General features: G+C 50.3%; 1 protein-coding gene across 4 annotated transcripts in view; it reads right to left on the bottom strand.

Annotated features, from left to right (window-relative positions):
- The window catches only part of RGS19 (regulator of G protein signaling 19), a 52713-nt gene that overhangs the window by 12953 nt on the left and 11986 nt on the right, over nt 1–27774 (bottom strand). For 2 of the 4 annotated variants that reach the window (XM_029070899.2, XM_039912897.1), the window contains exons 2-3: nt 3641–3787; nt 2636–2772 (exon numbers count right to left, since the gene is read on the bottom strand). In XM_029070899.2, the coding sequence (XP_028926732.1) occupies nt 2636–2772; nt 3641–3670 (167 nt within the window). In that variant the 5' untranslated portion in view covers nt 3671–3787. Of the gene's footprint in view, nt 1–2635; nt 2773–3640; nt 3788–19831; nt 19985–27774 lie in introns of those variants that run through there. The other 2 variants (XM_039912898.1, XM_039912899.1) reach the window with 2 other exon arrangements.

The following is a 27774-nucleotide window of genomic DNA, read 5'->3' as shown; positions in this document are numbered from 1 at the left end:
TGGAGTTACGATCCAGCAGCTTACATGGCCAGGCAAGGGGAGCCCAAAGACTGCACAGGCAACCTTCACTTACCAATACGGTGGCTAGTGCCAGCAGCTACTGCTACAGGCCATGCTTCTCCCCCTTCAGCTGGTCCCCGGTCCTAGCAGAGTGACCCAAGCCCCAGGGGAGGGGAGGTTCCTTTGACAACTGAGGTAGAAAGAGAAAGGCCTCGGTAAAGAGTCTGTCTTGTCCTTCTGGGGACCACAGAGTGGTGGGGTGGGAGGACGGAGACTAGGTAGGAGAGAAAGGAGAGTGGGGAAGAAAAGGGCAGGGGAAGGGAAGAGAGGAGGAAAGGGGATGGAGAGGGGAGAGGAAGGAGGGAGATGACAGAGATACACCGAAAGGGATAGAGACAGAATCATAGTGAAACAGTAGTAGTAATAGTATTTATTAAACACTTATTGTGTGTAGAGTACCGTTCTAAGTGTTGGAAAAAGTGTGAATTAGACGCGGACCCTGTCCCTTGAGGGGCTCACAATCCATGAAGGATAGACAGAGAAAAGGAGAGCGAGACAGAGAGGGAGAGTTGGAAACACAGAGGGAGAGATGGGGTTTGGGGATGGCTAGCTCTGTTAAATCAGGCCCAAGGCTGTAGAGGGAGGCTGTTTCTCCTGGGGGGATGGGGGCTGTGCATGGATAGGGAAGTCGGGGGCGGGGGGGATTGGGGAGCGGTGTCTGTGTTGGAGGAATATCCCTTGAGTGAATGTCTCACTTCCCAGCTGGGCAGGGCAGGTTAGAGGAAGACAACTGGACCCACTGCCACTGGCCAGAGTGGGGACCAGATTCTCAGTCCACCCCACCCCATCTTGACCAGGGGAGCTAGTGCAGGTCAGAGATAGGCTGAAGGGGTTGAGGCAGTGATAAAAGGGCTGGAGCCCCTCTTGCTTGAAAAGGAGGAGGCTAGAATTGGAGTGGAGGAAAGGCTGCCTCTCCCCTGATCCCACTGCCGGGCCGTTTTCCGGAGAGGGTGCAGACCAGCTTTTCTACAACTCTACCGCGAATTGGACAAGACATGGGTCAAAGCTGAAGAACTTCCCACCGGCCCAGGCGGTTGAAGGCTGGCGAGACCGAATCCTCCTTCCCCGGAAGGCTCTGAGAATGGGGGTGGTCCGCTTGGGAGAAGAGAGCCCCACGAGGCCTGTTAGGAGACTAACGATGCAGGGGAAGCTCGCCCCACCCAATTTCCCCGCCAGACTCTTACTTTCACAATCACTCAGTTCCTCCCCACCCAACACCCACCATCCTCTGTGCAGGGCAGACTTGGAAGCAAGTCTCTCAGGGTTCTGGGGTCATAGGGTCGGCGGAATGGAGCCCATCTACATTCTGACCTTTGGCGGTGGGGGGGTTACTCAGTGGGGACTAAGGGGAAGGGGAATGAGAAAGTGGGACTATTCCCTTGCTCCCTGCCTAGTCTCTGCTGGCTGTTCAATTTTCCCCACTCGGAATGCCCTCTTCACAAGTTCCCCCTGCCTGGATTGCCCTCCCCATTCCTCTATGCCAATTTCTCCCTTCAACTCTCACACCCCCATTTCAAAACCAGTGAGAATTCATCCCTTTCAGGAATCATTCTCAGATTGACCCCAACTGGCAGAGTACTGCCTGGGCTTGGTGTAGTCCATGAATGCTGACCTGTCCAACCAGGCTGGGGCAGGATGACTTGTTGCCCTGCTTCCCTGCCCCCTCTAATCCCTCATCCTCTGCCTGGGTATAGTGGCCTGATACTCAGAAAATCTCTCTCTCTCTCTCTCACACACACACACACACACACACACACACACATGCATGCTGTCTCTCTCTCTCTCCCCACTCCTCCCTCCCTCCACCTCTCCACCTGCCAACACCAGCCTGTTGCCATGCCTCAGCTTCTCTCCTGTCACAGGAGGTCAGGCCTAGATGGCCCAGGGTTCAAAGGTTACAGCAGCAGCTATAGACTCATGAGCTCGCAGTCCAAAGCTCGGGAGAGAGGTGGGCCGGGCTCTCTTTGGGATACTTGGGGAGGGGTGGGGGCGGGCTGGGACTCAATCCCAGGTCGACCGCTGCAAGGTTCTGCCCGGCTCTGCCGGACCAATCCTCTCTATCTGGCAACTCCAGGCTGGGGAATACTACGTGCTCTGTCAATTGTACTCTTTGATAGTATCCTTGATAGTTTTCAATTTTTGCTATCTAGGTTGTGAGGGTGTTTGCTTGTCTGTCAGCCTGCATATCTGTTCTGTCTCCCCAACCTTACTGGCATCTTCTCGAGGAGAGGGATCGACACTACTCTCCCTCTTTTGCCCTCTTCACTGCCCCAGGATGGTGAGGGACCAATCAGACCGTTAGATGCAGGCTGCAGGAGGCTCTCATCCCTCTCCTCAGCACACACAGCCCACACCAGCACACCCCAACTCACGAAGCCCACAGCTCACGCTGGCACACACGCCCCACACCAATCCACACCGACGCACACAGTTTACACCCCGGCACACACAGCTTACGGCACACACAGCCCACACGCCAGCAAACACAGCCGACACCGGCATACACAGCCCACACCGGCACACCCAGGTCCATAATGGCAAAGACCCAGCTCAGCACTGGCTTCACCCCACATACCACGAGCAGCTGCAGCAGCAGCACCAGCAGAAGCAGCAGGCGTTGGGGCGGTGTTGACCCACAGGTTGCACGGCTGAAGGGGAGGTCTCATGGTGGGACATGGACGGGGGTCTCCCTGCCGCCTCGGGTCCTGTGTACTGAGAACAGAAGCATGAGCATGGTGGGGAGCGGTGAGGGGAGTGGAAGAAGGGCGGAAGGAGAGCTGAATTTGGGGTTCTAGAAGCCCCTTCAATTCTCCACCCCCATCTCTGGCCAGCGGTCTGGACTGGGAGATGCCACGCAGGCCACCGTTTGGTCACCCTTGAGTCTCTAATAGTGCCAGACGGGTGCTAGGGAGTGCCAGCCAGCTGCCTTTCCTCGCCCCCGCAGATCAAGAAGAGGGCAGGGACGGAGGGGGGGGGATGGAGGGGGGGGGGCGGGGGGGGTGGAGACTGAGGTTGTGGGCAGATGAGTACTGGCAGGGCAGTTCAGAAAGCTGGATTTCCTTTTGGGGAAGAGTGGGTCTCTCCCCACAACAGATAAGAGCTAGCAAAAGCTCATGGACCTAAATGAAAGGACCCCGCCAGGGCCCCCTTTTCCTCCCCTTACCCTAGACTCTTCCATTCTTTGCGAGTTAACAGAGTTCTGAGAAACCCAGGTGACAGTGATTTCTACAGGGCTTTATAAATCAGCACAGCCTTCTCACTGGCAGCCAATGAAGAATCTCAGCCCCACCCATCACCTCTACTGCCCCCCGCCCACCTCTTCAGGCAGTCGCTTTAGGAAGTTCTACTCTACCGGTTTGCCCTGCCTATTCCTGGGCAAGAGGGCTAGGTGTGCCAGGATAGGTGAGTATGGGAATTTCCCTGGGATAGCTGGACCCTCTAACTGGTGCTCCCTCCTACTTCCCTCAACCTGCCTCTGCCTTCTCAAGATCATGGGTTTTATTAGCTCCATTTCACAGACGAACAGACCGAGGACCAGAGAGGAGTCGTGTGAGAAAGGTCTGCCTGCTTGTTCTCTCACCTGCTTCCCAGCTTCATACACCGTCGGCATGGACAGTCCTTGGGCAACCCAGCTGCTCCCTCCTCTCCGTCTCCTCTCCTGCTGGCTCCTGGGGACTTCAACGCTGACTTGCCTCGCCTATGGCACTGGCCGCCGCCTCGCTGGAGTCTGTGGGGACCGAGAGACAGCCTCCTTAAGGTGAAGTTGCAGCCTGGATGTGCCCTCTCCCTCTGGTATCACGGTTACTCTCCCCAGAGGGCTCCCCACCCTTCCTGTCTGCTCTCCCTTCTGTACTCCTTCCAGGACTTCACCCTGGCAGGCAGGAGCTTAGGTTGAGGGCTGGGGCTATGCCAGCACCTGCTGAAAGAACCGGCCATGGGTGGACTTTGGGCAGAGTCACAGAGAGAGAAAGCCACGGGTAGACAGAAAACAGATGAACAAAATGACTCTGGTGAACTCCCCCATGGTGGGGGTGGAAGGGTGTGTGCTGCTGTCGTGGGGAGAGGAGAGTGGAAAGAATGAAAATTAATCTCTAGAGTGGCACCTCTGACAATCTCCCTGGGCCAGGCTCCTCCCTCTCTGGTCAGCACCAGGTCTGGGGTGAGTAGTCCACGACTCTAGAAGCAGGGTGGCCTAGTGGAGTGGCCATGGGCCTGGGAGTCAAAAGAATCTGGGTTCTAATCCCTACTCTGCCACTTGTCTGCTCTGTGACCTTGGGTGAGTCACTTCACTTCTCTGGGCCTCATTTACCTCACCTGTAAAATGGGGGTTAAGACTATGAGTCTCATAAGGGACTTGGCTTATGTGCAACCCGATTAGGTTATATTTACCCCACCGCTTAGAATAGTGCCTGATACATAATAAGCACCTAACAGAGACCACAAAAAACAAAACAGAAAACTCGGAGGCAAGACTCAGCCAACTAAGCAGACAGCTAAGTAGCCACACCAGTAATGAGTTGCTTTAACCATAGGTCAGAAGGGATGTCTGCCCTGGATCCCACTGCCTTCTGGGACCCACCTCTGCTGCCATTTCAGTGCTACTTCCGCCTTGTCCTCTTACTGGGGGGTGAGTGCTACGAGACCCTGCAGTGCTGGGGAGGGGAGTGGGGGGCTCTAGGGCAAATGGGAGCGGGTGCAGTGCGAGCCTCACTTTCCTCATCTAAAAAAATGGGGATGATATCTGTCCTCTCTGTACCTCACACCAATGCTGTGAGGGTTAAATGAGACACTGGTGTGTAGGCACTTTGGAAAATAAGAGCTCCAAGGCAATAATTATAATAATAAAAGAAGTGCTAACTATGTGCCAAGCACTGTGTTAAGTGCTGGGGTAGATACAATACAGGTGAGACCGTACCTGTTCCACATGGGGTTCACAGTTTAGTAATCCCCATTTTACAGATCAGGAAACCAAGGCCCAGAGAAGGTAAGTGACTTGCTCGAAGTCACACAGCAGGCAAGTGTTAGAGCAGGATCAGAACCCAGGTCTCCCGACTCCCAGTCCCATGCTCTTTCCACTAGAACACGCTGCTCCTCTGAGGAAGTAGTACTATAATACACTAGCCACGCTGCAACTGGGGCTAACCGAAGCTGGGGATGGGGGTGGGGCCAGGCTGGATTCACATCCGGGGCTGGTATTCCCCCACTTCCGTGCATGTTGCCTCTGCCAGCCTTCCTGAAAAGCAGCTACTGTACGACCTGATAGAGCAAGCCTAGGAATGTGTCAGTTGTTATACTGTACTCTCTCTCAAGCACTTTAGTGCTTTGCAAACAGTAAGTGCTCAGGGAATATGATTGAATGAATGAATACCCTTTCCTCTCTTACACCCAACAGCTCAGCAAAATGGCTGGGTCCCTCCTGGGTCCTGCAGAATTTCCAAGGAATTTTTCCCCAGAGCATAGCAGGGGCAATCCCAGTTCCCCGCCACGATGTCGTCCAGCCTGTTCTCTCACCTGGGACGGTGCAAGCTTGCATGTGTGTGTGTGTGTGTGTACACACACAGAGCCATGCAGCAATCAATCCTCTTTGATCTGAACATCACCCACACCACTTTCAGGAATGGACTTTTCAAGGAGAGGGGGCCCCTTGTTTGGACAAGAGGAAACCCCCGTGGGGAACAAACACACACCAAATATTATGATTGGACTCGGCGCTAAAACTTTCCCTATCCCTGGCAGCTGCAAGCTGGGACCCCAGGGGGAATGATGGGAAGGGGCTGCCTCTTCTCCCTCCCCTTAGTGCCCCACACCAGCCCCATGGGACCTTTGGGATTCTTGGCCCAGGGCGCTCTGCCTATCGGCGACCCTCGGACGGACGCTCCTCTCCCCAACCTCGCACTTGCTGCCTCCAGGAGGGCAGGGGGTCACCGTGGCTCAGCTGAGGGGCCGCTGGGCAGGGGGATTCTTCCAGGTTGCGGGGGATGGGGAAAGCCGACCGAGGGCTGCCCCCTCGGCCCTAGCCTGCAGGAAATCCAGGTAGGGGCCTGACAGCTACCGCCGATTCCAAGGCCGCACATCCCCGACCCCAGGACCCCTACACTGCTCCAACTCCGCTCTGCACAATCTGGGAATCAGGGTCCGTATTCCGCTCAGACAGTGATCTCACTGGGGCTGGCTCGACCTCTCCCCATGCCTGTGGTTGATTCGCTTCTGATAGCCTGTGGCAGACCGCACCCACTCTACCATGGGGCAGGGATGGGTGACAGAGGTGCTTGCTTTGCATTTGCGGCCCACTTGGACCCTTCCTTAACTGCTCTGGGAATGGAGAGGGAGGTAGAGGAGCCAGGGTCCAGCCCTCTATCCAGCGCAGATTTTTTTTTTCTGCTGCTTACCCCTTAACATGTCTCCAGACAAGGGAGAGGACGAAAGCAAGGCAGGTAAGCTCGTTGTGGGCAGGAATGTGACTACTTACTCTGTTGTATTGGCTGGTTGCCCATCCACTTTCACATTAAACAGAAACTCCTTACCATCTGCTTTAAAGCACACTCGCCTTACCCCCTCCTACCTCACGTTACCACTCTCCTACTATAACCCAGCCCGCAAACTTTGTTCCTCTAATGCCAACCTAGTCACTGTACCTCGATCTCGTCTATCTCAACAATGACCTTTCACCCATGTCCTGCCGCTGGCCTGGAACTTCATATCTAACAGACAATCACTCTCCCCACCTTCAAAGCTTTATTGAAGGTTCATCTCCACTTAGAGGGCCTCCCCCCTTTTTTTAGGGTGTTTGCTAAGTCCTTACTGCGTAGTAAGAGCTGCAGTATATACGACTTAATTAGGTTGGACACAGTCCATGTCCCACATGGGGCTCATAGTCTTAACCCTTATTTTACAGATGAGGTAACTGAGCCAGAGAGAAGTTAAGTGACTTGGCTCAGGTCACACAACATACAAGTGGTGGAGCTGGAATTAGAACCCAGGTCCTTCTGACTCTCAGGCCAATGCTTTCTCCCCTAGGCCGTGCCGCTTTTCTGACTCAGGCCTTCCCTGACAAAGCTCTCATTTCCACTTCTCCCACTCCCTTCTGCATAGCCCTTGCACTTGATTTGTGCCCTTTTTCACCTCTCCCTCAGCCCCACAGTTTATGTACATATCTGTAATTTATTTAGTTATGTTAATATCTGTCTCCCCCTCTAGACTGTAGACTCATGGACAGAGAACCTACCAACTCTGTTATACTGTACCAGCCCAAGTGTTTAGTACAGTGCTCTGCATATAGTAAGCTCTCAATAAATTCCATCAATTGGTTGATTGGGAGGCCCTCCCGACAAGGGCACGCCTCAGGGCCGGTGACTGACCCTGAGGCCTGACCCCTTCTTCCACACCAAGCCTTCTAGTTGCTGTGGAACCAGCCCTGAAGTATCCTGTGGGGTGACAGTCCTTGATGAGGTGAGAGTAAGGCCGGCCGGGCTTTAGAGTTGCAGATCCAGATTTAGTCCAGGTGTGGACCTTGCTCCCTGTCAAGGCAGCACCCAGAGGATGAGGAGCCTGGCAGGATGTGTCCTGGGAGGCTCTTCTTGAACCCAGGCCAACTGTATTTCACTCAGCCAATCTGGACCCGTGACAATACCTGGCCTCAGATGCCCAAGTGACTGCCGGCCACCCACCCGTCAAGCTCACTACAGCAGGCAGGGCGGAGGCCTGAGAGGGAGTGACTGCCAGTCTTAAAGAGGATGGAAATATGTTGGCCTAGTAAGAGGGAACTGGGGTTTGGGTGGGGTGGGGAGGAAGGGGCAGATAGGGGCAAGGAAACCAAGGCTGGCTGGGACTTGGGCCTCCTGAAGGCAGAGCACTGTATTAAGCACTTAAAATAGTGAAATAATAATGGTATTTAATAAATAATTGTGATATTTAAGTGCTTACTATGTGTTTACTATGTGCAAATTTACTACATGCCAAACTAAGTGGTGGGGTAAATACAAGATCATCAGGTCCCATGTGCAGCTCATAGTCTAAGAGGAAGAACAGGGATTGAATCCCCATTTTGCAGATAAGGGAACTGAGGCACAGAGAAGTTGAGACTTACCCAAGGTTCCACAGCAGGTAAGTGGTGGAGCTGAGATTAGAGCTCCGGTCCTCTGACTCCCAGGCCCATGCTCTTTTCACTAGGCCATACTGCTTGACTGTATTTAAGGGTTTACTCTTGAATGAATTAATGTGCCAAGCACTGTACTAAGCACTGGAGTAGATACAAGATCATCAGATCTGACACAGTCCCTGTTCCTTGTCGGGCTCACAATCTGAGAGGGAGAGCAAACATGTATTTAGCCCCCCTTTTTCAGATGAGGAAACTGAGTAACAGAGAAATTAAGTTCATTCATTCAATAGTATTTATTGAGTGCTTACTATGTGCAGAACACTGTACTAAGCGCTTGGAATGAACAAGTCGGCAACAGAGACAGTCCCTGCCGTCTGACGGGCTTACAGTCTAATCGGGGGAGACGGACAGACAAGAACAATGGCAATAAATAGAGTCAAGGGGAAGAACATCTCCTAAAAACAATGGCAACTAAATAGAATCAAGGCGATGTTAAGTTACTTGCCCAAGGTCACAGAGCAGGCAAATGGCAGAGCAGGGGTTAGAATCCAGGTCCTTCTGACTCCCAGGCCCATGCTCTATCCACTAGACCATACTGTTTCATAGGCTTCTTAGATTGGGAGGAACAGGAAAAAGACAACCAGTCTGACTGCACTGAATCTAAAAAGTGTCTCTTCTTTCAACGATTCCCCAAGAAGACTCCAGAACCACTCTGGCAGTCAGTCCCTTACTCTGGAATGTCTGAGCTTGATTGGCATTTCTTTCCAAATTCTTACCACCTCCTCCTCCTCCCCCACATTCTCCTTCCCACCTAGCCAGGGAATTGAGCTCAAAAGAGGAGACAGACTCCTGGGACTGAGGGATGAAATAGGCCACTCGACAGTTCCTCAGGAAACAGTGGAGGGGATGGGTATAGAACACAAACTCCATCACTGGCATTTACTGAGCAAAGTGCTGTACTAAGGACTTGAGTACAAAAGCCCTCAAGGAGTTTCCATTCAAATAGATTGGATCCCACCTTCTCTCATCTGGGGAAGGTGAAAGGTCCTCAGCTCAAAGGAAAACCATGTCAGAGTCCTTGCCTAGTCAACTGGACACTTGTCACTGCTGGCTTAGAACGTAGCGGACTCTCCTCTCCAGGCTCCGCTAGGCAAAGATCAGATGCCCTTCATTAGCCCCTTGCCTCTCTTCTCTTATCCAGCTACTCACCACCATAGCCTTGGGAGGTCACCCTGGCAGGTGATTACAGATGGGGAAATAGAGGCCTAGAGAAGTCAAGTGATACATTCAAGATTCTACTGGTGCTCTGACTCCCAGGTCAGGGCTCCTGTCCCTCCCCTCCTTTAAATAATAATAGTGGTACTTGCTAAGAGCTATGTGCCAAGCACTGTTCTAAGCACTGGGGTAGATAAAAATCAGGTTGGACACAGTCCCTGTCCCATATGGGACAGCTCAAAACCACTTCCTCTACAGAGCTTCCCTTGATGGAGTATGAGTCCAGTCATACTACAACTTGTCAGAACAAGCACTCTCAATTCACTCTTGTGCTTTTTGTGTCTTTTAGCAGATACTGAGGATAACATACATTTCACTCTTACCTCTTCAATATGGAGGCATTCATTCAATCGTATTTGAGTGCTTACTGTGTGCAAAGCATTGTAACACTCGCTTATTAATTCTGTTATTTCAGCCTGACCTACTTGCACTACTTCCTATGTTTTCATTGCTCTTCCTCCTCCTCCCACTATTTGTAAATCATTTCCAACAGTCTGCCTCTCTTGTTAGATTGCAAGCCCCTATGGGCAGGGAACTTGTGCTTTGCTTCTACAGTACTTGCCCAAACGCTTAGTGCAGTGTTTTGCTCTCAGCAGGCACTCAAAAAATACTTGATCATTAAGCTATTTAGTCCCCTGCAGGCTGTTAAACTCCCTGTGGGCAGGGATTATATCTCCCGAATCTGTAGCATCGTACTTTCCCAAGCATTTAGTATAGTGCTCTGCACAAAGTAAGTGCTCAGTAAATACTATTAGGTTAACAGCTTCTCAGAGCAGGGGTACGTCCTGTCTTTAAGAACTTCAGAAGCAGCGTGGCCTAATGGAAAGATCACAGCACTGGGAGTCGAGACCCATGTTCTAATCCCAAGAGACTCATGTTCTAATCCCAGCTCGGCCACTTGTCTGCTGTGTGACCTAAGTCACTTAACTTCTCTGGGTCTTGGTTCCCTCAACTGTAAATGGGGATTAAATACCTCCCCTTTGGACTGTGAGCCCCAGTTCCTGTCCTGTGTCCAACCTGATTGTATTTTATCTACCCCAGTGCCAGGGACACATAGTGCTTAACAAGGACCACAATTGCTATTATTAGTAACCTCAAAATCTGTAGTTCAGGGCTCTGCACCCAGTGGGGTACTTGACCCACTGCTCTTATTAAGACTAATGAGCTTCCAGATGTGCAGGAGAAACTGGGGCTCCATGACGATGGAGGGAGAGGGATGGGGTGAGAGCCCTAAGGGGAGCATGAGAGCTTCCTTAGCAGGGGCATAGGAAGGGCACCCAGGAGTCCAGTAAAGTGAAGCCTCTAACTCAGAGCTGGTGAATGTGACAGACTCCTGACTACCTCCTGTCCATGTGCACACAGAGCTAACCACCCCCAAGCTCCACTCCAGATCATACTCCAGGACCTAATACTCTGCTGTTCTTTCTTGGACCAAAATCTGGGCCCACAGATCCATCACAACAGGGGAGCGAGTCTGACTGCAGGCGATGCCTCCTGGACCTCCCCTTTCTTCCCCCGGCCCCTGAGAAGAACTTGCTCTGAGTGATTGGGGATCGGACCCCCTTCCACCTGAGCTGGTGGGGGCGGTGATAGGTGAAGCAGCTGTCCTCCCTATTTCTCTCCCTTTGCCAGCCCACATCCCTGGGATTCACTCCTCTCCAACCACAATCCAGTTCTCATGCTTTGCTCCTCTAATACCAACCTCTCGCTCACCTGCCCCCGACTCTTGGCTCATGTCTTCCCTCCTGCCTGAAACTCCTTCCCCCTTCACATCTGCTAGATCACTCTCTCCCCACCTTCACAGCTCTACTAAAATGACATCTCCTCTAGGAGGTCTTCCCAGACTAGTCTCTCCTCACCCACCTTATTTCCCCACATTATATCACGTATGCGCTTGAGTCCTCACCCCCTAAGCACTTTGACACTCAATCTACCCAACAGCATTTATGTCCATATCTTTAAATTCTGTTGCACCACCCCCCCCCCCAATCTATTTTGTGTCTGTCTCCCCGGCTAGATTGCAAGCTCCTTGAGGGTTTGAAGGATCATGTCCACCTCAATCGCTCAATCATTCAACAATATTTATTGAACACTTTCTGTGTGTAGAGTACTAGAATTAGCACTTGGGAGAGTTTGACAAAGTAAATAGGTCCCTACTTGTCCTGTGTATAATCCTAAGGGTTTAGAATAGCACTCCGAATAGGGTAAGCGCTCAACTACCGACTGGTTGATTGATAAGGGTGTAAAGTCATAACCCCACTTCTGTCCCAGGTGGGCCTCGCCTAAGCAGCGGACCCAAGGGGGCAGACTGGCCTGGGCAAGGTGAAGGACTTCGCGGGGGGGGCGAGTTTTCATGCAGCTGGAGGCCCGTGGGTGGGGTAGGTGGGAGAAACTCTGTGAGTTCGGAGCAAAGCGTGACTCGGATTGGTGAGGCACGGCGAGGTTTGACTGGGGAACATCAACAGAGCGTGCATACCAGCCTGGGCAGAGCGAGCAGAAGAGAGCTGGGACGGGGGCTGCCAGGCAGCCGCATGCCACAGACCAGAACCACAAACGGTGACGGTGGTTACATCACAGACCCCCGCCACCCCTTTCCCAGGGACTCACTGAGTCAAGGGTTACAGTCAGGTCATGGGGGAAGAGAAGGGGCAGGTCTCGCCTACACAGACTGGAACCCTGAAGTCTCACCTACACCACCCCACCCCTCCTCACCCACCCCCGGATCTGGACCACAGAGTCGGTTGGTATCAAGGCTGGCCCAGACTGGAAGTCATCCCAGTCTGAACCGGAAGTGGATGCTGCTTTGGTAGCCTGTGGCTCTCTGGGCCTCTGGAGTCCTAGCCGCAGCATGTGCTGGGTGTTTGCAAAATGACCGTAAATACATGACAGGGCTCCAACAGCTATGCTGCAGACCCCCAACCTGAAACTGGGGGCCTTGGAAGGTCCAGACCTGGGCTGCACTCAAAGAGATAGAGCCCACCATCCAGCCAGGAAGCCCCCGCATCCACTAGCCTTTCAGCCAACCCACTCGCCTGCCCACTAGCCAGCCAGCCTGCCTGTCCACCCACCCAGCCATCCAGTCAGCTCACCTACCCACCAGCAACCAGCTTGCCCCACCACCAAACAGCCAGCCAGCCTGCATGCCCACCCATCTACCTACCCACCTACCAGCCAGCTAGCCATCTCACCGACCAACCAGCCAGTTCACCTGCCTGCCCCATCACCGACCTTACAGGTTGCTACACTAAAGGCAGGCAGGCTGTTCAGACACCCAGGGCTACCTCTTCAGGAGAGTGTCCAGCTTCCAGATTTTATGCCTGAACCTCGGGTTTTGGCTGGCCTACCCCTGTCCAGTAAAAACGTGGCACCGGTATTTTTATTTTCAGCTTTCACCTTCCCTCTGCCATGACTTCTATAGCTGAGTGCTGTGGCTCAGAAGTGGCTATCATGTTCTCAGGGAACTGGGAGGGGAATGTGATGGCTCTGGAGTAGTTGGGGGGGCAGGGGTCCCCCTGAAGAACTCAGCACACGTCAGCAAAATGATGTGGAAGACATCATCACTTTAGGCTGAGTGACGGGGGAAAGCGAGTGATGTCATATCGTCTGGGATTCTTGGCAGAAACTCTACTGTGCAGGGGCTTGCAACCCATATCGGGCAGGAGTTGGGATTTGGATAACTCACTAACACAAGTTGCTGTTATACGGATGGAAAATGCACTGAAGTTATTTATACCACCTAGCAGAGCAGCCAGAGGAAGTTAAGGATGCAGCATTCAGGAGCAGGCCGATCTTGTTTAGTTCATTACAGTATTTATTAGTGCTTAATCAATCAGTGATATTTATTGAGAGCTTACTGTGTGCAGAGCACTTTACTAAGTGCTTGCTTTCTCTAAGAAAGCACCGAGCTAGGCACTGGGACAGACAATAATAATAATGTTGGTATTTGTTAAGCGCTTACTAGGTGCAGAGCACTGTTCTAAGCGCTGGGGTAGACACAAGGGAATCAGGTTGTCCCATGTGGGGCTCACAGTCTTAATCCCCATTTTACAGATGAGGTAACTGAGGCACAGAGAAGTGAAGTGACTTGCCCAAAGTCACACAGCTGACAAGTGGCAGAGCCGGGATTCGAACCCATGATCTCTGACTCCAGAGCCCGGGCTCTTTCCACTGAGCCACGCTGCTTCTATAAGAGGTGGTTATATTGGACACAATCTCTGTTCTGCCTGAGGCTCACTAAGAGGTAAGGAGAGCAGGTATCACATCCCCATTTTAGACAAGGAAAGTAAATGGCTTGCCCAAGGTTTTACCACAGGCCAGTGACCAAACTGGGATTAGAACCTGAGGCTGATTCTCAGTTCCACTCGCCATGCTGCCTCCCAAATGAGAATTCTTTGTATGGGTGACTTCCTAGACTGTAAACTCCTTGTGGAAAGGGAATTGGGAAGCAGAGAGGCCTAATGGAAAGAGCCTGGGGTTGGGAGTCAGAAGACCTAAGTTCTAAACCCAGCTCCATCACTTACTCGACTGTGTGAACTTGGCCAAGTCACTTTAATTTATCTGGGCCTCGGTTTTCTCATCTATAAAATGGGGATTCAATATCTGTTCTCCCTCAGATTGCAAGCCCCATATAGGACGGGGATGTGTCTGATCTGATTAATTTGTTTCTCTCCAGCACTTGGAACAGTGCTTGACACATAATAAGCACTTAACAAATAACATAATTATTATTACCAATTTTATTGTACCGTACTCTCCCAAGCACTTAATATAGTGCTCTGCCTACAGTAAAGGAAGCAGCATGGCTCAGTGGAAAGCGCCCGGGCTTGGGAGTCAGAAGTCATGAGTTCGAATGCTGCCTCTGCCATTTGTCAGCTGTGTGACTGTGGGCAAGTCACTTAACTTCTCTGTGCCTCAGTTACCTCAACTGCAAAATGGGGATTAACTGTGAGCCTCACACGGGATAACCTGATTACCCTGTATCTACCCCAGCGCTTAGAACAGTGCTGTGCACATAGCGCTTAACAAATACCAACATTATTTAAAGGCTAAATTCCATTGATTGAGTTTTGCAGGTGAATAGGTGACCTAAAAGGTAATTATTACAATGGAAAGTCGACTGTAAAATCCTTGAGAGCAGGGATCACGTCTACCACTCTACTGTATTCTTCCAAGTGCTCTGCTTGAGAAAGGGCTCAATAAATTCTATTAATTGATCAGGACAGTGCAAAATGCCATTTTATGACGATCTTGTCTATAGAGGGATTTATAATATACACCCATTTTTCCTATAACATGGGGGTTGCATTCTTACAGAGCCCCATATTAAACAGAACTCATGCTGTAGGAGTTCTTGGATCTGACACCATATGCGTTAACCCAAACAGTTTCTTCAGACACTGAAGCACGCTGTATCCAAAGAAGCTTGTGTTATCCATTAATGTACCCCCATTCCTTAATAACGGTTTAGCCAAAACATGTCATGAAAACATGTATTACGGAAGAATTGAATACCCTACCTTCTCCCAAATTTCTCAGTCTGCTTCAGTATAATCCAAGGTGGAACTGGATCTCTCCCTCCCCCCGGGCCCCAGTACCACAGCACGTATGTACCTGCCATTTATTTACATTAATGTCTGTCTCCCACTCTAGACTTTAATATCATTATACGTTATACATTGATATACTCTCTCATGTGTTTAGTATGTGTTTACTCTGCACACAGTAAGCATTCAATAAATATGACTGAATGAATGAATGAATGAAAGGTTCAGGGATGAGGATCTTCCAGGAGCCTCTGGACAACTAACTGATCTGAAGTCACTGAAGGACAGAATAATCTAAGATTTGGGATTAGGGGATGTCTGAAGACAGGGGGCTTGTTCTGGCAGAAGAAGGAGCAGTCTGAGATACGGCACCCCTAAAATGGCCTCTCCTTTTAAGGTCCATTCTTCATCTCTGCCTCCCACAGAGGGACTGAGAGCCTACAGACAGCGCAGGGGAAACTTTCCTCATTTCCAAAAATGTCCGACATCTTTGGCCTTTACTCTTGCTCCTTCCTTTAATAATAGTTGTGGAATTTTTTAAGCGTTTACTCTGTGCCAAGCCCTGTACCAAGCCCCGGGGTAGATACAAGGTTAATCAGGTCGGACACAGTCCCCTTCCCCTACTGGACTCACGGTTTGGGCCAGACAAACCTAGAGAGAGTCCTGGGTTCCAGAAACCAAAGTCTATTTTCTTCCTTGGAGGGCTGGAAGGCAAGAGACTTGTCCAGATTACCAATTGCCAGAGGAATCTTTCTTGGACAAAGCCTTCAGGGATGGAGCCTCCCAGCTACCCCTGAGTACTCTGTCCTAGTGTTAACTTGGCAGGAAGGTTTTTCTGGTGTCTGCCTCCTAACTCCTCAGTCCTCTCTGGATCATCCACCTGACCCTTGGCAATCAATCAAACCAGCAATGATATTTATTGAGTGCTTACTATGTGCAGAGCACTTTACTAAGCACCTGGAAGAGTACAATACAACAAAATTAGCAGACATGTTCACTGACCATAATAAGCTTACAGTCTAGAGGGAAGATTCTGGGCAAGAGTCCCCATTCATCTATCATTACTCTTCCTGTTTGGATCTGAGAAAGAGTCTGTTTGTCTTGCCTGTTCCACTCCCTGCTGCATGCTCTCCCCTCTGGTAGTTATCTTTCACTTAGCTCCTGGGGCTGGCTGAGAAGGAAAGGAGGATGAAGGGTGAAGAGAGGAGGAGGTGCTGCCTCTTAAGTGCTCCAGCCCACAGATACTATCAGAGATAACATCCTGGTCGAGTCACTTCCTGGCACTTTCCAAATGAGAACTATGGCAGGCCCTGGGCCTCCAGGTCCCTGGGGAGCAGTTGTTCACACTCCATCCACTGTCATGTCTTTCCCTCTCCCACCAAACTCCAGCAAAGCCACTGGCCGGGGCCAAAAAGCCAAGACATCTGGATTGATTTATTACCTGATTGGTAGATTGGCCATGACCAGAAAACACAAAAGGATGGCTCAGGTTCAGGAACCCCTGGTCACTGGTTGGTGAAATTTAAGGCGTTAGTTTCTGACCAAATGGAAGATACCTGTCTCCAAACTTGCCTTGCCCCTGGTTCATGTGTTCTATTATAAAGCATTTTTACCAGGAAGTCAATCACCGTTCCACTTCAGCTTCTCTCGGAAAGTGATTTCTCGTTTTCTTCTTTAAATGATGGAGAATGAGTCACAACCGTTAAAAAAAGCAAAACAACAACAACTGAAAACCGTCAGAGGAGACTCTGGTTTCTCTACTGCAAATGTTCCATATGAACTGCTCTGAAGCTGGGAAAAGAGACAACAAAGAACACAACCAGCCTAGCCCAGGGGCACCGCTGCCCCATGCCAGCTTTCTTTTCTCGATGCCTCTCCTGACCCAGTTGTGGAATGTGGGCAGCTGGACAGTGGGAAGGAAGAGGGATTGGGAAAATCGATTGGTTTAGATTAGGGCAGAGATTGTACCTTTGATTCCTTTTGCATTTCTCCAAACACCTCATGCAGTGCCCTACACAGAGTAGGTGCTCAACAGTGCTGAAATCCTTTGCATTAATGATGGTATTTAACGAGTGTTGACTCTGTGCCAAGCACTTTGTATTCTGTTTGGGGGTGACATTGGCAATCCAAAGAGTTTCCTCATTTCCATCCCTGCGTACATATGTATTTTTTTTATGAGAAGTTGGGAACTTGCTTAGGTCGAATATCAGGAATAAAGCCAGTGCACACAATGCCATTCTTTCTAGGACATGGGGTCATAGGTGCTAGTGTTTCAATTCAAATGCAGGGGCAGTGGAAAGAGCACAGCCCTGAGAGTCAGAGGACCTGGTTTCTAATCCCAGCTCTGCTACTTGCCTGCTGAGTGAACTTGGGCAAGTCACTTAGCTCCTCTGTGCCTCAGTTTCCTCATCTATAAGCTGGGGATTAAATCTTACTCCTTCCTACTTAGACTGTGAGCCTTATGTGGGACAGGGACTATTTCCAACCTTATTATCTTGTCTCTCCTCCAGCATTTAGTATAGTGCTTTGCACACCGTAAGCATTTAATAAATATAATTATGATTATTGTTTTTATGCAGGATGGGGCTTGGGAGTGCAGGCAAGCTTCAAAGACTTAATGGGTTAGAAAGACCTGATATAGATTCTTTTCTGCCCTGCTTTGGAATACTTAGCTCTTTTCACCCCGGCTCAGAAGTTTTTGGGCACTCAATGGTAATTATTGAGTGTTTACAGTAAGCACCCCTCTGTACTAGGTACTTGGGAGAGTACAATAGAGTAAGTAGGTCTGATCCTCACCCTCCAGGAGCATAGAATTTGGCTTTGTCAGATGACTGGGGATGAATAAATACTATTGATTGGTCGATTTATTCATGGTGGCTGACTGCCTTTCCCAGCTTGCCTTCTTCCCTCTAGACTGTCAGCTATTTGGGGGCAGGGAACGTGTCTACCAACTCTGTCATATTGCACTCTCTCACGCACTTAGTACAGTAAGTGAGAAGCAGCATGGCCTAAGTGGATAGAGCATGGACCTGGGAGTCAGAAGGACCTGGGTTCTAATCCTGGCTCTGCCAAATGACTGCTGTTTGACCTTGGGCAAGTCACCTAACTTCTCTAGTCCTCTGTTACCTCATCTGGAAAATGGGAATTAAGAATGTGAGCCCCATGTGGGTCAGGGACTTTGTCCAACCTAATTAACTTGTATTTACCCCAGTACTTAGAACAGAGCTTAGTACATAACAAGGGCTTAACAAGTACCATAATTATTATTATTATTACAGTACTCTACACAAGTAAGCCTTCAATAAATTCAACTGATTCCCCAATACTCTACAAAGTAGCAGTCAGCTTAGGCAAAAGCATATTCTGCAGAGTCATTTCCCCTCACCCCCCTTCCACCCCACTGCAGGAAGTTCTAGGGTTCCTCTTTTTCTGTGAATGACACAAACTTCCTGTCCTGGTTGGTTCCCTGCTGTCCTTCTCCACCAGTGTGGCAACAAGGAGAGCTCTCCTGCCCCTCTCCCTTGAGGTGGGCAGCGCCCACCGGCCCTAGAATGGAGATCATGCACTCCACGGGAAGCCCAGACCTCACACTGCGGAGGTGGCAGGGAACGGGCAGAGAACGTGACTACCAACTCTGTTATACTGTACTCTCCTAAGCCCTTAGTATTGTGTTCCATACTCAATAAATACGATTGACCGATAGGGAGGATGGGATGGAAGGTGGCAGGGCTGTTGGGCAAATGGGTCATCAAAGAATCACAGATTCCTCTTCCCCTGGCATATGAGGTACCACAAAGGTCATCTCATCCTTCCCCCTGCCTCCAGGCAGGGAGGCTCCCTCCATAGCTCAAGCTGATGGGAGTCTATCTGGCTCTTAGAGCTCTCCAGGGAAGGTGACTTCACAGCCAGCCTCGATTATGCGTTCTGGCATAGCTAATCAGGAGGATTCCAGGGAAGAGTGACAGCTGAGATTTTATAAAATGGAAACTAGGATTCTCTAGAAAAAAGATGGAAAGTGGAATGACTTAACCCAGAGAAGCAAGGTGTCTGAGTGGAAAGAGCAAAGGGTAGAGAGTCAGGAGAGGTAGAAAATCAGGAGACAAGTGTGCTCGTCTCAGCCCCTCCACTTGCCTGCCGTGTGATCTTGGACAAGTCACTCGACTTTTCTGTTCCTTAGTTTCCTCACCTGTAAAATGGGGATTCAATACCTACCTCTCCCTCCCACTTAGAGCATAAGCCCCATGTGAGACAGGGGCTGGGTCTCATCTGGTTGCAATGCATCTAATCCAGTTCTTACCACAGTGCTTGGCCCACAGTAAGGGCTTAACAAATACCACAGTTATTAGAACAGAGGGCTGAAGGAAAGGGCTTACAATTGCATTGGTAGGGTTAATATTCTGAGGATGGTGAACTGATATTCTCCTCCACTTAGGGCCGACAAATAGATAACCTGCAGTGGGAAGGACTTTGACTTCTGGAAGAATTTCCTGAGAGAAAGAGCAGGGAGTCATGGCAAGAAGTGACCAAAGGAGGCTGGAAGTGGACTCCCAGATTTAGCTCTTCCTAAAGGCTGGGCAACGGACCAGATGACTCCCCTGCTCCATGTCCCGTAACAGTCCCGGGAGTACTTCAGTTTTACCCTCACACTGGGGAGAGGAGGCAAGAGACTGAGGTTCACCCCCACTGAAATGCAGACAGCCCCTGAGGTGCCCCCATCCTTCCGCCCTCCCCTTTCTCACATCCTCTTTCTCCATCATCTTGAGGAACAGAACAACCCCATGCCCACCGTGGTCTCTCCAGTTCAGAGGGCGGCCTAGTTTCTCGCTGTTTTCCCTCCAGCCACCCCTTCACTCACCACAGCCTCCAATCTGCCCGGAACCACCAGCCGCGTCTGCCCGGGACCCTGCAATCCCAAGTCTGAACCGGATGCCCCAGATGGGAAGCTCCTTAGGGTGGGGAGGTAGAGAGTGACAGCAGGAGACAAGCCGAGCCACAGCTTAGTATAGTCAGATTCACACACGTGCACACACATACAAACAGACACATATACACACACACCACACACACCCCATATAGACTCCGGCTTAACAGTCTCTGCCTCTACATCCCATACAGTTATACGCTATTCGTTATTTGCAAAACAGCTGACTGCATCACCTGCTAACATTACAGGAAGTTGCAAGAGCGGCCACTTGCTCTCCTACTGTACACTCAACTGGGGCCCGGAGGGCGGCACTCTTTGCAGCTTAATTCGGGCCTTAGTTATCTGAACTGTTTGGTTATCCAATCTGAGCCTGGTTCGGTGAGTCGGGAAAAAAAAATGACTTTCTGATGACCTAGCAACAGAGGGTGTTTGCTTGCCCCTGAATAACCAAATCCAATTTTGTTCAGGTTATTTATCGATTGTGGGAATTAGTCCAATTAATTTGGAGAGTTGCCTTTGTTTAAATTCCTTCACTATTTTTTGGAGGGTGGAGGGATGAAAGTGGAGAGGGGGAGTATATTGGGTGGGTATCAGGGAAGACTGGGGGAAGGGAAGAGCTCACTGTCACCTCCAGTGGGGAATATATTGCCCTTTGGTGTTAGTAATAACAGAGAGCCAGAAAACCTATCTTCGGGTTACCCAAATTTAGGAACCTTATTTCTCTCTTGCCCTATTTCGCCGCCAATCCCTAGCCCGTGTCTTGCCTCTGGCCTTGAACGCCCTCCCTCCTCAAATCCGACAATTATTCTGCCAAAAGGCCTTCCCAGACTAAGCCCCACCTTTCCTCATCTCCCACTCCCTTCTGCATTGTCCTGGCTTGTTCCTTTTGCTCTTTCCCCCTCCTGGCCCCACAGCACTTATGTACATATCTGTAATTTTATTTATTTGTATTCATGTCTGTCTCCCCCTCTCTAGACTGTATGCTTGTTGTGGGCAGGGAATGTGTCTGTTTTTTGCTGCGTTATACTCTGCCAAGCGCTCAGTACAGTGTTCTGCACACAGTTAGCGCTCAATAAATACAATTGAATGAATGGAGCTCTTGGAAATCAGGAAGGTGAGGATGTTGGAGCCGGAAAAGATTCCCACGTTGACTTCCCAGGTAAAATTCAGGTGGCATTTAGAGGGTGAAAAGGGAGGGAATGTTGGGGAAGTGGACTGGAAAGTATCAGGAATCAAGAGGTCAGGAGAACAGGGTGACCCTGAGCCAGTTCTGCCTCTGGTTACAGTATGATCAGACAAGGTGATTCAACCTCCATCTGTAAAATGAAGAGACTAATACGGAGCATCTCCTTGGCTCCCTGTGAAGCTAAAGTACACTGGACTACTGGACTGGCCTCCAGAAGCCTGGGATGGGACTGAGGTCCCAACCTTTCCAGCAGCTGCTCCTCAGAAGAGGAATAAGCAGTCACATTCCAGAGGCACCCTGACTTGGTTCACTATTCCTGAACTGGGGAGAGACCTAAGCCTCAAATGTCCAGAGGTCTGTAAGAGGTGAATTACCTGCCTGTGTTCACCTGCCTGAAGGTAGGGGGCTGTACCGGATGACCTTGTGAGGTCCCTATAATTTCCAGGGTTGTCTGATTAAGATAAATCCCCTAGGCAAGGGTACCAGGTGCAGTTTTCCCCACCAATTACCCCACTTGGGATTTCAGAGGCTCAGGGAGGAAGGAAATTAGAGGTGGATTTGGCCTCAGTGAGAACTTACAACTCAGAGAAAAATGGGGGGGGGGCAACAGATGGGGAGAGGGGAAGGCACAGTCAAAACGAAGCTAGGGCTCTAAGGAGATAGAAATGCAGTGTTCACATATTTTGCTATAGTGTGAAACTTTGAACTATCTAGGCCCTGCCTCACCCCAGCAGGAGCACAATCAAGCTGGGAGTTTTCTCTCTCCTCCGTTGTGATCACCCTCTTCATTCAATCAATAGTATTTACCGAGTGCTTACTCTGTGCAGAGCACTGATTAAGCTCTTGGTAGAGTACGATAGAGTTAGTAGGCATGATCCTGGTCTCAGGGAGTTTGACATTCTCTTCAGAGAAGTGAGAAATTTTTCTCAGGGCCTAGGAGATACCGTGTCTTTCTCAGTTTGCGGCACAGCCGAAGCTCTGGAGAGTCGGGGCGGTGTGTGTGTGTGGCGGGGTGTTCTGAGGACTGTGGAGAGTGGGGGTGACCCTCCATGCCCTCAGAATTGCCCCCAGGTATATGGTCTCCCCTCCCCTGCTGGGCGGCACCACAAACACAAAGGAGAATCCACCAGGAGTTGTTTTTAGGAGACAAACTACATTGATGAGTGAGCTAATAATAATACCTGTTGTGTTTGTTAAGCACACATGTGTCAAGCTCTGTAGTAAGCGCTGGGGTGGATACAAGATAATCAGGTCAGACACAGTCCCTGTCCCACATTCATTCATTCATTCAATAGTATTTATTGAGCGCTTACTATGTGCAGAGCACTGTACTAAGCGTTTGGAATGAACAAGTCGGCAACGGATAGAGACAGTCCCTGCCATTTGACGGGCTTACAGTCGGGGGAGACAGACAGACAAGAACAATGGCAATAAATAGAGTCGAGGGGAAGAGCATCTCGTAAAAACAATGGCAACTAAATAGAATCGAGGCGATGTACATTTCATTAACAAAATAAATAGGGTAATGTAAATATATACAGTTGAGCAGACGAGTACAGTGCTGAGGGGATGGGAAGGGAGAGGGGGAGGAGCAGAGGGAGATGAGGGGAAAAGAGGCTGTCACATGAAGTTGACAGTCTAAGTAGGAGGGAGAACAGGTACTTAACCTCCATTTTACAGATGCAGAAATTGAGGCAAGTCACAAGCAGCTAAGTGGTGGAGGTGGCATTAGAACCTAGGTCCTTTGACTCCCAGCATGTGCTATTTCCACTATAAGTCTGTTATATTGTTATATTGTACTCTCCCAAACGCTTAGTACAGTGCTCTGCACAAAGTGAGCACCCAATAAATACAACTGACTGACTAGGCAATGACCCCTTCTCCCTTCACTGCATCCCTGAAGGCACCAAATTCCTTGGTCTCTTAACTGTACCTGGCAGACACCCTAACAAATCCGGCCCTGCCCTGAATCAGGTAGGCAGCAAGTCTGTGGGCATGATGAAAATGAAACAGATGCCATCGGAGGATTCACCATGTGATAGCATCACCCTGCTATTAACACCTCATACAGGTTGTCTTTATGAATCATTTCTCATTTAAGCATATACTCGGTGTGATGTTAAAATCAGGAAAGCACACACTTTGACAACGCAAGTCAAAATCTTCACTAGAAATAACCTACCCTAAACTACTGTTTATACCTTTAGCCCCACTTGAAATGCCCTCCCATACTCCTCTTCACTATACCACATTCCTCCCCCTTTCAAAACTCTTCTAAAGTCCCCCTCCTTCATGAAGCCTTCCTAAATTAATTCCGGTCTCTCTTGATCCCGCCAGCTCATCCCACGTAGGTAGCCAATGGAAATCATGCATTTTTGGCATTTGTCCTTTAATCTTTTCTATCGGGTGTACCTTTTATGTTCTGTGAATTTGGTGTCTAGTGTTCCGCGTGACTGAATTGGTGCTGATTTCTCCACTAGACTGTCAGCTCTTCAGGGGCCAGGATTCTTGACTCGCCTTCCTTTCCCACTCTCAGTCCCGCCTTCCTTATCCAGTGAGTGTCAAGGGTGCTAAACATACGGTTGCCTAGCTGAAGGGCTACAAGTGGCTCACACAGAAGTTGCTGGTGCGGGGGCTGGGGTTACTGCCACTCTGAGCGACCTTGGGCAAGACACTTCCTTTTTCTGTGCCTCAATTATCTCATCTGTAAAATGGGGATTGAGACTGTGAGCCCTATCTGGGACAGGGACTGTGTCCAACCCCATTTGCTTGTAACCACCCTAGTGCTTAGTACAGTGCCTGGCACATTGTAAGTGCTTAAATACCACAATTATTATCATTATTATTATTATTATTATAGGATCCAGAGTGTGGACTGCTGGCACGGGAGAGGGACTGAACACTAGTTGGGGCCCTCTTTCCTACAAGATCATTTTCTTGGGGAGGGAAGTCCTCTCCCTGTTCTCACTGCTAACCGTTTTCTTCAGGTAGAAGCTGGGGTTCACACAAACATCATGGCCTAGTGGAAGGAGCGTGGGCCCGGGAGTCAGAGGACCTGGGTTCTCAACTTGGCTCTGCCACTTGCCAGCTGTCTGATCTGTGGCAAGTTACTTAATCTCCCTGCGCCTCAGTTTCCTCATATGTAAAAAGGGGGGGATACTCCCTCCTAGTTAGATTGTGAATCCCTTATGGGACAGGGACTGTGTCCAACCTGGTTGTATCTACCCCAGCGCCTCGTACAGAGTTTGGCACATAATGAGCACTTAATAAATACCATATTTGTTATTATTAGGAAGCAGCTGGCTCCAAAGAGGTCCCAACTGGGGCCGAGAATAGGATGAGGGATTCCCCCTTCCCTACCACAGCTATGTAGGCAAGGGCTCAGCCCAACCACAGTCTCCAGCCTAGAGAGGGATGAGGTTTGCCAGGGATGACAACAGTCTTCACCTGAAAGAGGTGAGCGAGGGTCCTCCTTTGGTCCTCACCACCTCCACCCCTCCACCAAGCAGGACTGCACCCTTTGAACACCCACGTTTCACCCCTCCCCACAGCCCTGTTACTGGAGGCATCCCAAACCCAAACCCACTCCCACCTACACACCCAGCTCAAAACACAGTGTCAGACCACTGCTCTCCCCATCTTCAAAGCCCTGCTTCAATCACACCTCCTCCAGAAAGTCTTTCCTGACTAACTTCTCATCTCCCCACCTTATTTCCATCCCCTATCGCCTCACCTCTGCACTTCAGCCCTCAACAACTAAGCATTTAGATACTCACCCCATTCCCCACAGCACCTATGTCCATTTCTTTATACTTGGTTGCTCCCCTACCTGAAATTTATTTTAGTGCCTGCTCCTTTGCTAGACTGCAAGCTCCTTGAGGGTGGAATAGTGACTGACTACCTACTCTATCACAGTGTACTCTCCCAAGTGCTTAGTATAGTGTTCTGCACAGAGTAAGCATTCAAAAGAGTAAGCTCAATGTGAGCAGGGGGTATGTCTACCAATTCTGTTATACTGTATTGTCCCAAACGCTTAGTACAGTGCTCCGCACACAGTAAACACTCAGTAAATGCAACTGATTGATCGACTGAAAAAATACAACAGATTGATTGATAACAAGCATGCATTCCTCTGCTACTTCCCCTGCCCCTCCCACAGTAGTTCAACCTGATACAAACTCAGTCAACTTCGAGTCCAACTGCAGCCTGGCACGGCGATGGTGAACGATTGGTGGGGGAGGGTAGGAGGACTGGACTTCAGCCCCACCCTCTCAAGGACCATCGCCCTATGCTGTGGTGGCCGGCCTAATTCTTACTTCACTTCACCCTTTTTGCCTGCTTTGCTATTCCCCCCAGATCGGACCCCTCTTGGAAGGGTCTGGCCTCTTCGAGTCGAGGTGGAGAGGGAGAAGAGCAGCCAGGGAGGGAGGGATGACCTGCTCTTTTCTTCCAGAGTGACACCACCAATGCTTCCCGGGAAACCAATCAGATGAATCTGCTGCAGTCTCTGGTGTGCGCGTGGGCCAGACTCTTCATTCCCATGTCTGTCGTCCCTCCTGCTCTGCATCTCGCTTTCTGTTGAGTTCCAGGGTCTGGAATAGCTTTAGGACAGATGGAGGGGAAACCCCCCCGGAAAGGGTCCCGGGGAAACTTCATTTGGACTGAAATTGGAGGGGGTCCAACAACCAGGGAAGCAGCATGGCTTAGTGGAAAGAGCCCGGGCTTGGGAGTCAGAGGTCATGGGTTCTCCTTTTCTTCTTCTCCCCCCTTCTCCACACCCTCCTCTTCTTCCTTCTCCTACCCTTCTCTACCTCCTCTTCTTCCTCGGGTTCGCCACTTGTCAGCTGTGTGACTTTGGGAAGTCACTTCACTTCTCTGGGCCTCAGTTCCCTCATCTGTAAAATGGGGATGAAGACTGTGAGCCCCACGTGGGACAACCTGATCACCTTGTATCCCCCCAGCGCTTAGAACAGTGCTTTGCACATAGTAAGCACTTAACAAATACCATCATTATTATTATTATCCGGGGCTTCACCTTTCTGCCTGCTGCTGGCTGGCAAAGGAAGGGACTGGAGAGAGGGTGACGAAGAGGCCCAGTAGGCTCCGAACCCCTAAGAGGTTAATGTTGCCCAACACAAAGAGCCTTGCTCAGTAAGCTGGGGGTCAGGCCCCTGGGAGAAAAACCAACAACCCAGGACATCTCTCCTCTCCAAATCCATCCCCAAAAGGACAGTTTCGACTCAGAACCAACAAAAACACAGACACAGAAGGCACTAAAAATGGAAAATACAGAAAAAAAAATGGAGTCCATAGCCAATCATATCATTTTATTATCCTCCAGGGGCCAGACCCAGCTGGAGCTTGGAACCCCTCCTTGAAAGCCCGGGCAGGGACAGGGCAGGATAAGGGGATCCTGGCTCCCAGGTGACAAGGGGCTCTCCCTTTCCCCCGCCTCACTAATCTGGGGCATCATTCCTAGAAAGACTCAACTATCCTCCGAAAGTAGAGAGAGGACCTAGTGGACAGAACCCAGGCGGCAAATCAGGACCCTAATCTTCTACCCACTCTGCCACCGATTCACCTCCTGAGCCTCAGTTTTTCCATCTGTAGAATGGGGACATGCTTTAACGGTTGGTGAGATCAACTCTAGAAAGAGTACTGAGCTTTCAGTGGAGAAAAGGAGAACCCCAGGCTATAGCATCATTGACCACTCGGCCATCCTTGTGCTCAAAACACAGTAAGCGCTCAGTAAATACAATTGAATGAATGAACACTCCAATTTTAAGGGCTTTCCTCTTTTAGTTCCAGTGGCCTCCAGCTCCAACCGTACCAGGTCAGCATGGCCTAGTGGGAAGAGCCCGGGCCTGGCAGTAATATGACCTGGATTCGAATCCTGGCCCTAGCACTTGCCTGCTGTGTGACCTTGAGCAAGTCTCTGAACCTCTCTGTGCCTCAGTTTCCTCATCTGTCAATGGGGATTCAATATCTGTTCTTCCTCCTACTTAGACTGGGAGCCCTATTTAGGGTAGGGACTTTATCTTACATCTACTCCAATGCTTACCAAATACCACTATTATTATTAAGGTTAGGCAGAGCCCTGGATGGTAGAGTCCTCCAGGGCTCCACATCAGGTGACATCTTGACAGGCACACCCACCCAGGACCTCCTACGCTGCCAACTGCTTGATTCCTTCCCTTCTTCCCTGCCAACTCCAACCTCCAACTCAGGCCAGGCAGAGGAGACTTCCTTTCGACTGGTTAATAGGAAGTCTGTCTTCCGGGCTGCCGGCACAGCGGGATTCTGCCTACCTTCCTCCCCGCCCCCACTCCCCCATCGCCCCAGTCCCCTGAAAGAGGAGAAGAAAGGAAGTAAAGGAGGAAGAGGAAGAAGATGAGGTAGAGAAGGGTAGGAGGAGGAAGAAGAGGAGGGTATGGAGAAGGGGGGAGAAGAAAAGGAGGAAGAGAATGGGGAGGAGGAAGAAGAGGAGGCAGAGGAGAAGGGGAGGAGGAAGAAGTAGAGGAGGAGGAGGAAGTGAAGGGGGAGGAAGAAAGAAAGAGGGAGAAGGGGGAGAAGGAAGAGGAAGAGAGCTGGAAGAAGGGTTTAGCAGAATCAAGGGCACCATGGGCTGTCCACGCACCCCAGGCCCAGTCCCGGATCCCAGTTTTGTACTGGAGGGACGGGGCCGCCT

Source organism: Ornithorhynchus anatinus, chromosome 8, assembly GCF_004115215.2.
Source record: "Ornithorhynchus anatinus isolate Pmale09 chromosome 8, mOrnAna1.pri.v4, whole genome shotgun sequence".
NCBI classification, from domain to species: domain Eukaryota; kingdom Metazoa; phylum Chordata; class Mammalia; order Monotremata; family Ornithorhynchidae; genus Ornithorhynchus; species Ornithorhynchus anatinus.
The sequence above is the reverse complement of the archived record's forward strand: the minus strand, read 5'-3'. Positions and strand labels throughout refer to the sequence as shown.